The sequence below is a fragment of the Pristiophorus japonicus genome, chromosome 26 (assembly GCF_044704955.1).
Source record: "Pristiophorus japonicus isolate sPriJap1 chromosome 26, sPriJap1.hap1, whole genome shotgun sequence".
Classification (NCBI taxonomy): Eukaryota; Metazoa; Chordata; class Chondrichthyes; family Pristiophoridae; genus Pristiophorus; species Pristiophorus japonicus.
The window spans coordinates 9,479,954-9,494,265 of NC_092002.1; the positions used below are offsets into that span (position 1 = coordinate 9,479,954).

A 14,312-nucleotide genomic window follows, 5' to 3' on the forward strand; every position below is an offset into this window, starting at 1 on the left:
TTGTGGGATCAAGTCCCACTCCAGAGACTTGAAGCAGGGGAAATCCAGGCTAACTCCCAGTGCAGTGCTGAGGGAGCACCGCACTGTCGGAGGGGCAGTGCTGAGGGAGCGCCGCACTGTCGGAGGGGCAGTGCTGAGGGAGCGCCGCACTGTCGGAGGGGCAGTGCTGAGGGAGCGCCGCACTGTCGGAGGGGCAGTGCTGAGGGAGCGCCGCACTGTCGGAGGGGCAGTGCTGAGGGAGCGCCGCACTGTCGGAGGGGCAGTGCTGAGGGAGCGCCGCACTGTCGGAGGGGCAGTGCTGAGGGAGTGCCGCACTGTCGGAGGTGCCGTCTTTCAGATGAGACATTAAACCGAGCTTGCTGTGGGAGCTTGCTGTGCACAAATTGGCTGCCGCGTTTCCCACATTACAACAGTGACTACACACCAAAAGTACCTCATTGGCTGTAAAGCACATTGAGATGTTCAGTAGTCGTGTTTGCCAATTTGCGCACAGCAAGCTCCCACAAACAGCAATGTGATAATGACCCAGATAATCTATTTTTGTTATGTTGATTGAGGGATAAATATTGGCCCCAGGACACGGGGGATAACTCCCCTGCTTTTCTTCGAAATAGTGGCCGTGGGATCTTTTACATCCACCCGAGAGGGCAGACGGGGCCTCGGTTTAACGTCTCACACAAAAGACGGCACCTCCGACAGTGCGGCACTCCCTCAGCACTGCACTGGGAGTGTCAGCCTGGATTTTTTGTGCTCAAGTCTCTGGAGTTGGGTTCAAACAGTCACTGAGGAAGAGCCACTTGTGTGAGATGGTGGAGGGCTGACTGGGCCCCACGGAACCTGTTCCCCAGAACGGGTCAGCACTGTCGGTGGGAGCGGGACCGGGCTGTGTCTAATAAAAACTTTCAAATAATAGTGTGAAAGGATTACTCGTCCTACATTACAACAGTGACTACGCTTCAAAAGTACTTCATGGCCTTGGTTACCTCTGGACTTGACCACTCCAACGCACTCCATGCCGGCCTCTCCCGTTCCGACGTAAACTAGAGGTGATCCAAAACTCGGATGCCCCCCGTATCCTAACTCGCACAAAGTCCCACTCCCCCATCACCCCCTATGCTCGCTGACCTACATTGGCTCCCGGTTAAGCGACGCCTCGATTTCAAAATTCTCAGCCTTGTTTACAAATCCCTCCACGGCCCTCGCCCCCTCCCTATCTCTGTAACCTCCTCCAGCCCCCTCGAGATATCTGCGCTCCTCTAATTCTGCCCTCTTGAGCATCCCTGATTATAATCGTTCCACCATCGGTGGCTGTGCCTTCAGCTGCCTGAGTCCCAAGCTCTGGAACTCCCTGCCTAAACCACTCTACCTCTCTCTCCTCCTCGAAGACGCTCCTTAAAACCTGCCTCTTTGACCAAGCTTTTGGTCACCTTCATTAATTTCTCCTTGAGAGGCTCGGTGTCAAATTTTTGTCTCCTGTGAAGCACCTTGGGACGTTTCACTACGTTGAAGGCGCTATATAAATACAAGTTGTTGTTGTTCATTGGCTGTAAAGCGCTCTGGGACGTCCGGTGGTCATGAAAGGCGCTATATAAATGCAAGTCTGTCTGTCTTCTTTCTATGATGCACTTGCCAAATAGGAAAACCTTCATTGTCAGGCTTGTAATTACACTTTGTGCAGCTTAATTACACTATTCTTCACATCACAGCGCCTTTCAAAGAAATAAATCTGGAGAAGCCACTGCTAGTCTGTTCTGCATTCGTCAGAAGGAAAAAAAGTCATTGCTGCGATAATATTTAGTAATCTCTACACCGCAAATAATTAGCTGTGACTGATTTAACATAAAACTATTAGTTAGTGCGATTTATACTTTAATTGCAGGCATTAATTACAGGGTCTAATTAACATGCAGCCTAACAGAAGGAGCCACATTTCCTCATTATCCTGTCACTTCACACCCTCTTGACATACATTGCTCGGAAAGGACTCTGCTTTCGTCCTGGCCAATGTTCCCCCCTATCTGTTTTATCGCGTGCCGTCCCTTTAACTGGCTCCATTGTTTACGGTTCCCGCCACAAACTCCATTCCCTAGACACTGACTCTGTCCCTCTCCCCAACATCTGACTGAGGTTGAACCCACCCCCTCTCTCCCTCCCCTCCCCCCCCCCACCCCCCAGAGATGTCTGCACTCCTCTAATTCTGCCCTCTTCAGCATCCCTGATTATAATCGCTCAACCATCGGTGGCCGTGCCTTCTGCTGCCTGGGACACAAGCTCTGGAACTCCCTGCCTAAACATCTCCGCCTCTCTACCTCTCTTTCCTCCTTTAAGACGCTCCTTAAAACCTGCCTCTTTGACCAAACCTTTGGTCGTCTGACGTAATTTCTCCTTATGTGGCTCGGTGTTAAATTTTCATCTGATACACGCTCCTGCGAAGCGCCCTGGGACATTTCACTGCGTTATAGACGCTATATAAATACAAGTTGTTCTTGCATGGATAAAGGCCGGTGGGCGGCCTTTGTGAAACCTCCAACGCGACCACGCAGCGTGGCAGGAATGTGGCTCGTGTTCTCGCTTATTTTTCCCAACCCTTCCTGACTCTTGCCGTTTACAGAGGATTACACAGGATATACGGCACAGATTCAGTCCATGCCGGCGTTTATGCTCCACTCGAGCCTCCTCCCGTCTTTCCTCATCTAAGTCTAATCACAACAACAACAACTTTTATTTATATAGCACCTTTAACGTAGTGAAACGTCCCGAGGCGCTTCACAGGACCGTTATTAGATAAAAATTTGACACCGAGCCTCATAAGTAGAAATTACGGCAGGTCAGAGGTAGGTTTTAAGGAGCGTCTTAAAGGAGGAGAGGTAGGGAGGCGGAGAGGTTTAGACGGGGAGTTCCAGGCAACAGAGCAGTTATATTCTTCTATTCCCTTCTCCCCCATATGCTTGTCCAGCCTCCCCTTAAATGCATCGATACTATTCGTCTCAACCCCTCCCTGTGGCAGCAAGTTCCACATTCTCACCGCTCTCTGGGTAAAGATGTTTCTTCTGAATTCCCCATTGGATTTCTCGGTGACGATCTTATATTGATGGCCTCTAGTTATGCTCTTCCCCACAAGTGGAAACACTCTCTCTGTATCCACTCCATCAAAACCTTTCATCATTTTAAAGACCTCTATTAGGTCACCCCTCAGCCTTCTTTTTTCAAGAGAAAAGAGACCCAGCCTTTTTTTTTATTCATTCATTCCCTGGATGTGGGCGTCACTGGCGAGACCGGCATTTATTGCCCATCCCTAATTGCCCCTTGAGAAGGTGGTGGTGAGCCGCCGCCTTGAACCGCTGCAGTCCTGTTCCCCAGGTGTTCCCCAGTGCTGTTAGGGAGGGAGTTCCAGGATTTCGACCCAGTGACGATGAAGGAACAGCCGATATATTTCCAAGTCAGGATGGTGTGTGTGACTCGGAGCGGAACGTGGAGGTGGTGGTGTTCCCATGCATCTGCTGCCCTTGTCCAGAAGCCTGTCCATCCTTTCCTATAGGTATACCATCGCATTTCTGTTATCATCCTTGTAAATCTTCTCTGCATCCTCTCTTGTGCCTCTACATCCTTTTTATAATATGCCAACCAGAACTGTATACAGTACGCTAAGTGTGGTCTAACCAAGGTTCGATACAGGTTTAGCATAACTTCCCTACTTTTCAATTCTATACCTCTGGAAATAAACCCTAGTGTTTGGTTTTCACACCTATCTCCTGCCAGCATGATTTAGCAATCCATTGAACATAAGCAATAGGAGCAGGAGTCGGCCATTTGGCCTGCTCCACCATTCAATGAGATCATGGCTGATCCGATCATGGACTCAGCTCCACTTCCCTGCCTGGTTCCCCTGGACTCCCTTATCATTCATAAATCTGTCTATCTCCACCTTAAATATATTCAGTGACCCAGCCTCCACAGCTCTCTGGGGCAGAGAATTCCAAAGATTCACGACCCTCTGAGAGAAAATTCCTCCTCATCTCAGTTCTAAATGGGTGGCCCCTTATTCTGAAACTATGCCCCCTAGTTCCCCCTCGAGGGGAAACATCCTCTCTGCATCTACCCTGTCCAGTCCCCTCAGAATCTCAAACGTTTCAATAAGATCCTCTCTCATTCTTCTAAACTCCAATGTGTATAGGCCCAACCTGCTCAACCTTTGACAATCCCTTCATCTCAGGCATCAACCTTGTGAACCTTCTCTGAACTGTCTCCAGTGCAAGTATAGAAACATAGAAACATAGAAATTTACAGCGCAGAGGAGGCCATTTCGGCCCATCGTGTCCACGCCGGCTGACAAAGAGCTGCACGGCCCTTGGTCAGCAGCCCTGAAGGTTACATACAAACCCATGAACAATGACATAAAGACAAAGAGCACCCAGCCCAACCAGTCCGCCCCACACAACTGCAACACCCCTTACACTGAAAGATTCTGCACTCCACCCCAGCCGGAGCCATGTGATCTCCTGGGAGAGGCAAAAACCAGATAAAAACCCAGGCCAATTTAGGGAGAAAAAAATCTGGGAAAATTCCTCTCCGACCCATCCAGGCGATGGAAACTAGCCCAGGAGATCACCCTGGCCATATTCTATTCCCTGCAGTACTTACCATTATATCTGCACCGACCAACAAAAGGTCATCCAGTCTAATCTCAATTACCAGCTCTAGGTCCGTAACCCTGCAGGTTACTGCACTTTAAGTGCCCATCCAATCATCTCTTAAATAAGGAGATTAAAACTGTACACAGTACTCCAGCTGTGGCCTCACCAATAACCTGTACAGTTGCAGCAGGACTTCCCTGCTTTTATACTCCATCCCCCTTGCAATTGGTTGCGCCTAAAAGGTTGGCGGTAACACTTCCTGCCATTAACAAGTGACGCTGCAATGCCTGTTAGTGGCCCAATCTCTCCAGTCCACCACCCACACAATCCTGGCTAATTCCACCGGTGTCCCAATTTTTATTCAAGTCAATGAATTCTCCCAGATCTCTGCTAGAAGACATTTTCTTAACCGTTTGGAACATAGGAACTGGAGGAGGCCATTCAGCCCCTCCAGCCTGTTCCTCCATTCAATGAGATCGTGGGCTGATTTTTATCCTAACTCCATCCAGCCTTTGCTCCATAATCTTTTATACCCTTGTCTAGCAAAATCTAACGATCCAAAATTGAGCTTGCATTTTAAAAGGATGAGAGGGGATCTCATAGAAACATATAAAATTCTGACAGGACGGGACAGGTTAGATGCGGGTAGAATGTTGCCGATGTTGGGGAAGTCCAGAACCAGGGGACACAGTCTTAGGATAGGGGGTAGGCCATTTAGGACTGAGATGAGGAGAAACTTCTTCATTCAGAGAGTTGTTAACCTGTGGAATTCCCTGCCGCAGAGAGTTGTTGATGCCAGTTCATTGGATATATTCAAGAGGAAGTTAGATGTGGCCCTTACGGCTAAAGGGATCAAGGGGTATGGAGAGAAAGCAGGAACAGGGTACTGATCAGCCATGATCTTGTTGAATGGTGGTGCAGGCTCGAAGGGCCGAATGGCCTACTCCTGAACATATTTTCTATGTTTCTGTTACTGCTTTTTTGTGGGAGGGAGTTCCACCCTTTGTGCGAAGAAGTATTTCTTAACTCCTCTCCTGAATGGCCTGGCGGATTGGAAGCTGTGTCCACTTGTCCTGGACTTTTCAATTCTATACCTTATGATATAAGATAGTCAAGGGTTATGGGGAGTGGGCAGAGAAGTGAGGCCAAGATCAGACCAGCCATGATCATCATCAGCCCAGGAGAGGCGAGGGCCCAGGGCCAGCACGGGCCCAGCCCACACTGTGCGATATGTGTGCGCACTAGGTCCGCGCAGCAGAGCAGGTCTCCAGTCGTCTTGGGTAATCCTTGCCACTGGACCAAGACCTCGCTCTGTCAAGCCCGTGTGGGGCTGATATGCAACGGCCACCACATGTTAAAAAAATCCACCCACAGGCATCTTCCACCCTTCAACATGTAGTTCGGGTACTGGAATATTAGGTCCTTCATTGAAACATCTGTGAACTTTTTCATGTGGAAGCAAGTCACCCTTGACTCGAGGGACTGCCGATGATGATGATAAACTTTTTAATAAGAATTAGGAGCAGGAGTTGGCCATTCGGCCCCTTGAGCCTGCTCCGCCATTCAATAAGATCACAGCTGATCTTCGACCTCAACTCCACTTTCCTGTCCGATCCCCATATCCCTCGATTCCTCCAGAGTCCAAAAATCTCTCGATCTCAGCCTCGAATATACTCAACGACTCAGCATGCACAGTAGAGAATTCCAAAGAGTCACCACCCTCTGTGTGAAGAAAATTTACGCGGGAATTTATGTGACAGCATCATTTTCTTCACCACGCTGATTCATTTTCTTTAAACCCATTTACAGCAAACCCGAGCATCGTGACACTCCAATGGACATCTCACAACTCCCGCTCTCGGCCATCAAAGCTTCCACGCAACTGGAGCTATCGGATTCGGAGTCCGATTCCCGGGAAAACTTAGGTAAAAGTTGCCTGGTTTACTGTACATCACCTGTAGAGTGTATTCCATTTCTTCAGTGCAAAATGCCGAATAGGTCACAGCATCCGCTTGTCTCTCGGTCACACCCGCACTGCCATGCAACAAAATATAGGGGAGGACAGTTGTGTCTTGGAGCTCTGGTCAGACCGCATGTGTTCAGCTCAGGAAGGATGTGTTGGCCTTGGAGGGGAAGCATCGCAGATTCTCCAGAGTAATACTGAGGCTCAGAGGGTTAGATTATAGAAACATAGAAAGTAGGTGGAGGAGTAGGCCATTCGGTCCTTCGAGCCTGCACCACCATTCAATATGATCATGGCTGATCATGCAACTTCAGTACCCCATTCCTGCTTTCAATTGAAAATGTCAAAACTGAGATTGATAGGTTTTTGTTGGGTAAGGGTATTAAGGGTTACAGAACCTAGGCGGGTAGATGGAGCTGAGATTCAGATCAGCCGTGATCTAATTGAATGGCAGACAGGTCGCATAGACTGAACTTGTATTTGGTCAACTTTAGAAGATTAAGGGACAATCTAACTGAGGTGGTTAAAATGATTTCTAGGATTTGATAGAGTTAGATGAAGAGAAACTACTCCCTCTGGCGGGGGGTGTCCAGAACAAGGGGGCATCGCCTTAAAATCAGAGCCAGGCCGTTCCGGGGTGATGTCAGGGAGCACTTCTTCACACAAAGGGTGCTGGGAATCTGGGAACTCTCTCCCCCAAAAAGCTGTTGAGGCCGGGGGGTCAATTAAAAATGTCAAAACTGTGATTGCTAGATTTTTGTTGGGTAAGGGTATTAAGGGTTACGGAACCAAAGTGGGTGGATGGAGCTGAGATACAGATCAGCCGTGATCTAATTGAATGGCGGAACAGGCTCGGGGGCTGAACAGCCTCCACTTGTTCCTATGTTCACAACAACATTCATATAGTTCTATTAATGTAGTAAAACGTTCCAAGGCGTTTGACGGGAGCGTAATCAGACTAAATTTGACACCGAGCCACGTGGGGAGATATTAGGACAGGGGACCAAGGGCTTGGTCAAAGAGGTAGGTTTTAAGGAGTGGCTTAAAGGAGGAGAGGTTTAGGGAGTGAGTTCCAGAGTTTAGGGCCCAGGCAGCTGAAGGCACGACCACCGATGGTGGAGCATAAGAAGTGTGGGGATGCGTAAAAGGGCAGAATTGGAGGAGTGCAAATATCTCGGAGGCTGCAGGGCTAGAGAAGGTTTCAGAGGGAGGGAGGGAGCGAGGGCCATGGAGGAATTTGAAAACAAGGTTGAGAATTTAAAAATTGAGGCATTGCCGGACCGGGAGCCAATGTAGGTGGGTGAGCCCAGGGGGCGATGGTGCGAGTTAGGATTCGGTTGGCTCAATTTATGGAGGGCAGCCTCCAGTGAGGAACTTGGTCCAAAGCATTCTGAAAATCCAGATTCAGTCCCGACCGCTTACATGATTTGCCCACTATACACAATGGATAGTTTAACCTGGTATTCTACCCTACGTAAACTTGAGGTCATCCAAAACTCAGCTGCCCATGTCCTAACTTGCACCGAGTCCCGCTCACCCATCACCCCTCTGTGCTCGCTGACCTACATTGGCTCCCGGTTAAGCACCGCCTCGATTTCAAAATTCTCATCCTTGTTTTCAAATCCCTCCATGGCCTCGCCCCCGCCCTATCTCTGTAATCCCCTCCAGCCCCACAATCTCCCCCACTTCTCCCGCCCCTAACCCCACCCCTCACCCCACCGCCCCCGTAACATGTCTGCGCTCCTCTAATTCTGCCCTCTTGAACATCCCTGATTATAATTGCTCAACCATTGGTGGCCGTGCCTTCTGTTGCCTGGGCCCCACGCTCTGGAACTCCCTGCCTAAACCTCTCCTCCCCTCTCTCCTCCTTCAAGCGTAGGGATTGTGGAAGCATTGGTTGTAATTTACCAAAATTCCCTGGATTCTGGGGAGGTTCCAGCAGATTGGAAAACTGCAAATGTAACGCCCCTATTTAAAAAAGGAGGCAGATAAAAAGCAGGAAACTATAGACCAGTTCGCCTAACATCTGTGGTTGGGAAAATGTTGGAGTCCATTATTAAAGAAGCAGTAGCAGGACATTTGGAAAAGCAAAATTCGGTCAGGCAGAGTCAGCATGGATTTATGAAGGGGAAGTCATATTTGACAAATTTGCTGGAGTTCTTTGAGGATGCAACAAGCAGGGTGGATAAAGGGGAACCGGTGGATGTGGTGTATTTGGACTTTCAGAAGGCATTTGACAAGGTGCCACATAAAAGGTTACTGCACAAGATAAAAGTTCACGGGGTTGGGGGTAATATATTAGCATGGATAGAGGATTGGCTAACTAACAGAGAACAGAGAGTCGGGATAAATGGTTCATTCCCTGGTTGGCAACCAGTAACTAGTGGAGTGCCACAGGGATCAGTGCTGGGACCCCAACTATTTAAAATCTATATTAACGACTTGGAAGAAGGGACTGAGTGTAACGTAGCCAAGTTTGCTGACGATACAAGATGGGAGGAAAAGCAATGTGTGAGGAGGGCACAAAAAACCTGCAAAAGGACTTAGACAGGCTAAGTGAGTGGGCAAAAATTTGGCAAATGGAGTACAATGTTGGAAAGTGTGAGGTCATGCACTTTTGAAGAAAAAAAATCAAAGAGCAAGTTATTATTTAAATGGAGAAAGATTGCAAAGTGCCGCAGTACAGTGGGACCTGGGGGTACTTGTGTATGAAACACAAAAGGATAGTATGCAGGTACAGCAAGTGATCAGGAAGGCCAATGGAATGTTGGCTTTTATTGCAAGGGGGATGGAGTATAAAAGCAGGGAAGTCTTGCTACAGTTGTACAGGGTATTGGTGAGGCCACACCTGGAATACTGCGTGCAGTTTTGGTTTCTATATTTACGAAAGGATACACTTGCTTTGGAGGCAGTTCAGAGAAGGTTCACTCGGTTGATTCCGGGGATGAGGGGGTTGAATTATGAGGAAAGGTTGAGGAGGTTGGGCCTCTCATTGGATTTTAGAAGAATGAGAGGTGATGTTATCGAAACGTATAAGATTATGAGGGGGGCTTGACAAGGTGGATGCAGAGAGGATGTTTCCACTGTTGGGGGAGACTAGAACTAGGGGGCATGATCTTAGAATAAGGGGCCGCCTATTTAAAGCAGAGATGAGGAGAAATTTCTTCTCTGAGGGTTGTAAATCTGTGGAATTCGCTGCCTCAGAGAGCTGTGGAAGCCGGGACATTGAATAAATTTAAGACAGAAATAGAAAGTTTCTTAACCGATAAGGGGATAAGGGGTTATGGGGAGCGGGCAGGGAAGTGGAGCTGAGTCCAGGATCAGATCAGCCATGATCGTATTAAATGGCGGAGCAGGCTCGAGGGGCTGTATGGCCGACTCCTGCTCCTATTTCTTATGTTCTAAGACGCTCCTTAAAACCTACCTCTTTGACCAAGCTTTTAGTCACCTGCGCTAATTTCTATTTTTGTGGCTCAGTGTCAAATTTTTATCACATAACACTCCTCTTGTGAAGCACTTTGGGATGTTTCACTGTGTTAAAGGCGCTATATAAATAGAAGTTTTTGTTGTTGACGGTAACGCTATTACTGTACAACAAGAACGTTCCTCCTGTGTAGCGATCTTTTGCCCAACTGTTTCCGGTTAAACTGCAGTCAATGCTGAGTGCAAGCCTTAAACCCCACACCACTTCAGCAGGATTCAAAGTGCGCAGGGTAATTGAACATTAAGTTTGTTCTTGCACTCAGTGCTCCTGAAAGAGGTGCATTTTAGAGAGTCAGCACAGCTGTTTCTGCCCGCAATAAACGGAGCGCTTTAGACACTGGAAGTGGAAACTTTGAACATGCAAATGGTAAACAAGAATATAAGAAATAGGAGCAGGAGTAGACCATACGGCCCCTCGAGCCTGCTCCGCCATTTAATACGATCATGGCTGATCCAATCATGACTCAGGTCCACTTCCCTGCCCGCTCCCCATAACCCCTTAATCCCTAATCGGTTAAGAAACTATCTCTGTCTTAAATTTATTCTATATCCCAGCTTCCACAGCTCTCTGAGGCAGCGAATTCCGCAGATATACAACCCTCTGAGAGAAGAAATTCCTCCTCATCTCTGTTTTAAATGGGCGGCCCCTTATTCTAAGATCATGCCTCCTAGTTCTAGTCTCCCCCATCAGTGGAAACATTCTCTCTGCATCCACCTTGTCAAGCCCCCTCATAATCTTATACGTTTCAATAAGATCACTTCTCAGTCTTCTGAATTCCAATGAGTAGAGGCCCAACCTCCTCAACCTTTCCTCATAAGTCAAGCCCCTCATCTCCAGAATCAACCGAGTGAACCTTCATTGAACTGCCTCCAAAGCAAGTAAATGTATGGCAATGGTAGCATAGTGGTTATGTTACGGCACCAGTAATCCAGAGGCCTGGATTAATGATTGGGAGTCGTGAGTTCAAATCCACCACGGCAGCTGGGGAATTTAAATTCAGTTAATTAAATAAATCTGGAATAAAAAGCGAGTGACTATTGGATTAGCCGGTTCACTAATGTCCTTTAGGGAAGGAAATCTGCCGCCCTTACCCGGTCTGGCCGATATGTGACTCCAGACCCACAGAAATGTGGTTGACTCTTAACTGCCCCTCTGAAATGGCCCAGCGAGACACTCAGTTGTACCAAACTGCTCCAACAAAGTCACCATGGGAGCACCTTCACCACATGGACTGCAGCGGTTCAAGGCGGTGGCTCACCACCACCCTCTCAAGGGGCAATTAGGGATGGGCAATAAATGCCGGCCTTGCCAGCGATGCCCACATCCCATGAATTTTTTTTAAATTATCGCAGTTTAACCCGATATAAGCGACTACACATTTTAAACGTGGTGGGGAGGGACAATGACTGAACTCCATACCATAAAGGAGAAGGCCAAGGGGTGTCCTGATGGCGGTCTTTAAGATTATGAAGGGGTTTGATAGGGTAGACGTAGAGTAAACATTTCCACTTGTGGGGGGGAGACGAGACCAGAACTAGGGACCATCGATATAAGATAACCGCTAATAAATCCAATGGGGAATTCAGGAGAAACTTCTTTACCCAGAGAGCGGTGAGAAGGTGGAACTCGCTGCCACAGGGAGGGGTTGAGGCGAATAGTATCGATGCATTTAAGGGGAGGCTGGATAAACACATGAGGGAGAAAGGAATAGAAGGATAAGAAATAGGAACAGGAGTCGGCCATTCGGCCCCTCGAGCCTGCTCCGCCATTCAATAAGATCATGGCTGATCTGATACTTGGGCTCAGCTCCACTTCTCCGCCTGCTCCCCATAACCCCTGACTCCCTTGTCGTTCAAAAATAAGGATATGGTGATGGGGTGAGATGAAGAGGGGTGGGAGGAGGCTCGTATGGAGCAGAAACACCGGCACCGACCCGCTTGGCCGAATGGCCTGTTTCTGTGCCTGTAAATTCAATGTTAAAAAGTTCTGCTGCAACCCTTGAGTGTTATTTTTACCACATTAGTTTTCACGCCCAGATTGATCCATCTTTGGCTTTCTCTGTTGTTGCAGAAAGGGACAATCCGAAAGACATGGGGAAGAGGAGCAATTTCGAGAAGGTGCTGGGCTGCCGGGTAGAGGGGTGGAAGCGGTCCGGGAGCCAGTCGGAGGAGGAGATGACGTCGGCCAAGGACGACAGCGACTCCAGCCTGCCCGACGACTCGGACAGCGAGGGGCCGAGCATCGGCCGGAGGAGCTTCGTGCTGTCCAGGGTCAAGCGCATGAAGGTCGAGGGTCAGGGCGAGGTGCGGCCGGGAGGTCGGGAGGGGCGGGGCTCCGACCCCGGCGGAGACACCGACAGCTCCGAGGACGAGAGTGGCGGCGGGCTGCCCAGCAAGCACCCGCACCTGAAGCGCAAGAAGAGGCCGCGGGAGGGCTCGGCGTCGCGGGCCAAGGCCTCGGAGTCCCCGAGCCCTGGCGGCGCCTCCGACTTTGGCGGGGGAGGAGGGGGGAGGGCGCGCTCCGCCAGCGGCGCCTCCGACCGCCTCTCCGCCCCCAAGATCAAGACCGAGGCGGTGCAGCCCGTCAACTTCGACAACCACAGCGCCATCTGGAACTACCCGCCCAACCGCGAGGTGACGCGGAGCGAGCTGCCCTACCGCCTGGCCAAGGCCTCGGCCCCCGAGCACTTCCACCCGGCCCAGGCGGCCGTAGCCGCCCTCCGCGTGACCATCCCCGACTCCGTGCTGACCCCGCCGGGCGCTGAGGCCGGCCAGAAGACCCCGTCCTTCAGCACCTCGCCCCGGGCCGCCCTGGGGGGCGGTGGCGGGGGCGGGGGTTCCTCGGACGCCCTCTCGCCCCCGCTCTCGGGCTCGCCCACCCGCGGCGGAGGAGGGGGCGGTGGAGACGACAAGATCGGCGGGCCGCCGACAACGGTGTACGCCAGCGAGCTGGAGATGCTGCAGCGGCTGCACGCAGGCAATGTGGTGCTGCCGCTGGTCCACCCCATGGGCGGCGGTGGCGCCGGCGCCATTACCGCCACCGCCGGCGCTGCCGCCTGCCCACCGCAGGGCCTCTACACCACCAGCACCATCCGCTACGCGCCAGCCGACGTGACCTTGGCCATGCCCGGCAACCTGGCAGCAGCAGCCGCCCATGCTGCCCACGCCATCAACTTCGTGGACCTCAACGCGTCGGGCTTCGGGGCGGACTCCAAGGCCCAGGTAGAGATGATCTACCACCATGTACAGCGGCTCAACATGGCGGGGCCCTTCGGCGGCCCGGTGGCGGCGGCGGCGGGGCTGGCCCAGGTGCCGGCGGGCAGCGTCTTCACCACGGCCGAGGCCCTCTTCTCCACCCTCCCCTTCACCATGAACACGGGCAGCCTCCACGCCCCGCAGACGCTGGAACGCAAGGAAGACTGAACTCTTTGACCTCTGACCTTGGGGGCGGCGACGCCCTCCCGAGCGAGGGCGGCGGGGAACGTGTGAACTCTGACCTTGGGGGCGGCGTCCTCCCGAGCGAGGGCGGCGGGGAACGGGTGAACTCTGACCTCTGACCTTGTGGCGGCGTCCTCCCGAGCGAGGGCAGCGGGAGATTCTCCACATTCTTAAAACTTAGCGGAATCCCGGCCTCGAAGTTTGAGTCGACGGACCATTGTTTTTTTTGTTATTTTAACTTTTTCGTTAACCAATCTCCCATCGAGTGAAGCACTTATTTCCTTTTCCTCTCGGCCCAAGGGAGAGAGAGAGAGAGAGAGAGAGTTCAATCACGGGGCGGGCAGAGGCCCGAGGCGGACCCCCCCCGAGCAAATGAGGCGGCTCACCAGAGCGGAGGTTGCGTCTTCACAGGGGAGAGGGGAAGCATCACTCTACAAATCCGCTCAAACCTGGAGCGCAGTAACCTCACAAAACCGACGGTCACGGGGAGAGAGAAAGAGAGAGAAAACGCAAAACTTGTAGCAGACCTGTGTTCCTGGAGCCTCGTCCACTCATTGTCCAGTTGGGTTTGACCCTTACCCTCTCATTGTCCAGTTGGGTCTGACCCTTGCCCTCTCATTGTCCAGTTGGGTCTGACCCTTGCTCTCTCATTGTCCACTTGGGTTTGACCCTTACCCTCTCATTGTCCAGTTGGGTCTGACCCTTGCCCTCTCATTGTCCACTTGGGTCTGACCCTTGCCCTCTCATTGTCCACTTGGGTCTGACCCTTGCCCTCTCATTATCCAGTTAAGTCT

At 51.0% G+C, this 14,312-nt stretch overlaps 1 protein-coding gene across 1 annotated transcript in view; it reads left to right on the plus strand.

Annotated features, from left to right (window-relative positions):
- LOC139239075 (neuronal PAS domain-containing protein 3-like) overlaps positions 1 to 13,503 on the plus strand; it is a 304,556-nt gene extending 291,053 nt beyond the window's left edge. Inside the window, exons 10-11 of the mRNA XM_070867588.1 lie at positions 6,444 to 6,559; positions 12,152 to 13,503. Of these exons, the coding sequence (XP_070723689.1) occupies positions 6,444 to 6,559; positions 12,152 to 13,503 (1,468 nt within the window). The remainder of the gene's footprint in view (positions 1 to 6,443; positions 6,560 to 12,151) is intronic.
- Positions 13,504 to 14,312: the final 809 nt, after the last annotated feature.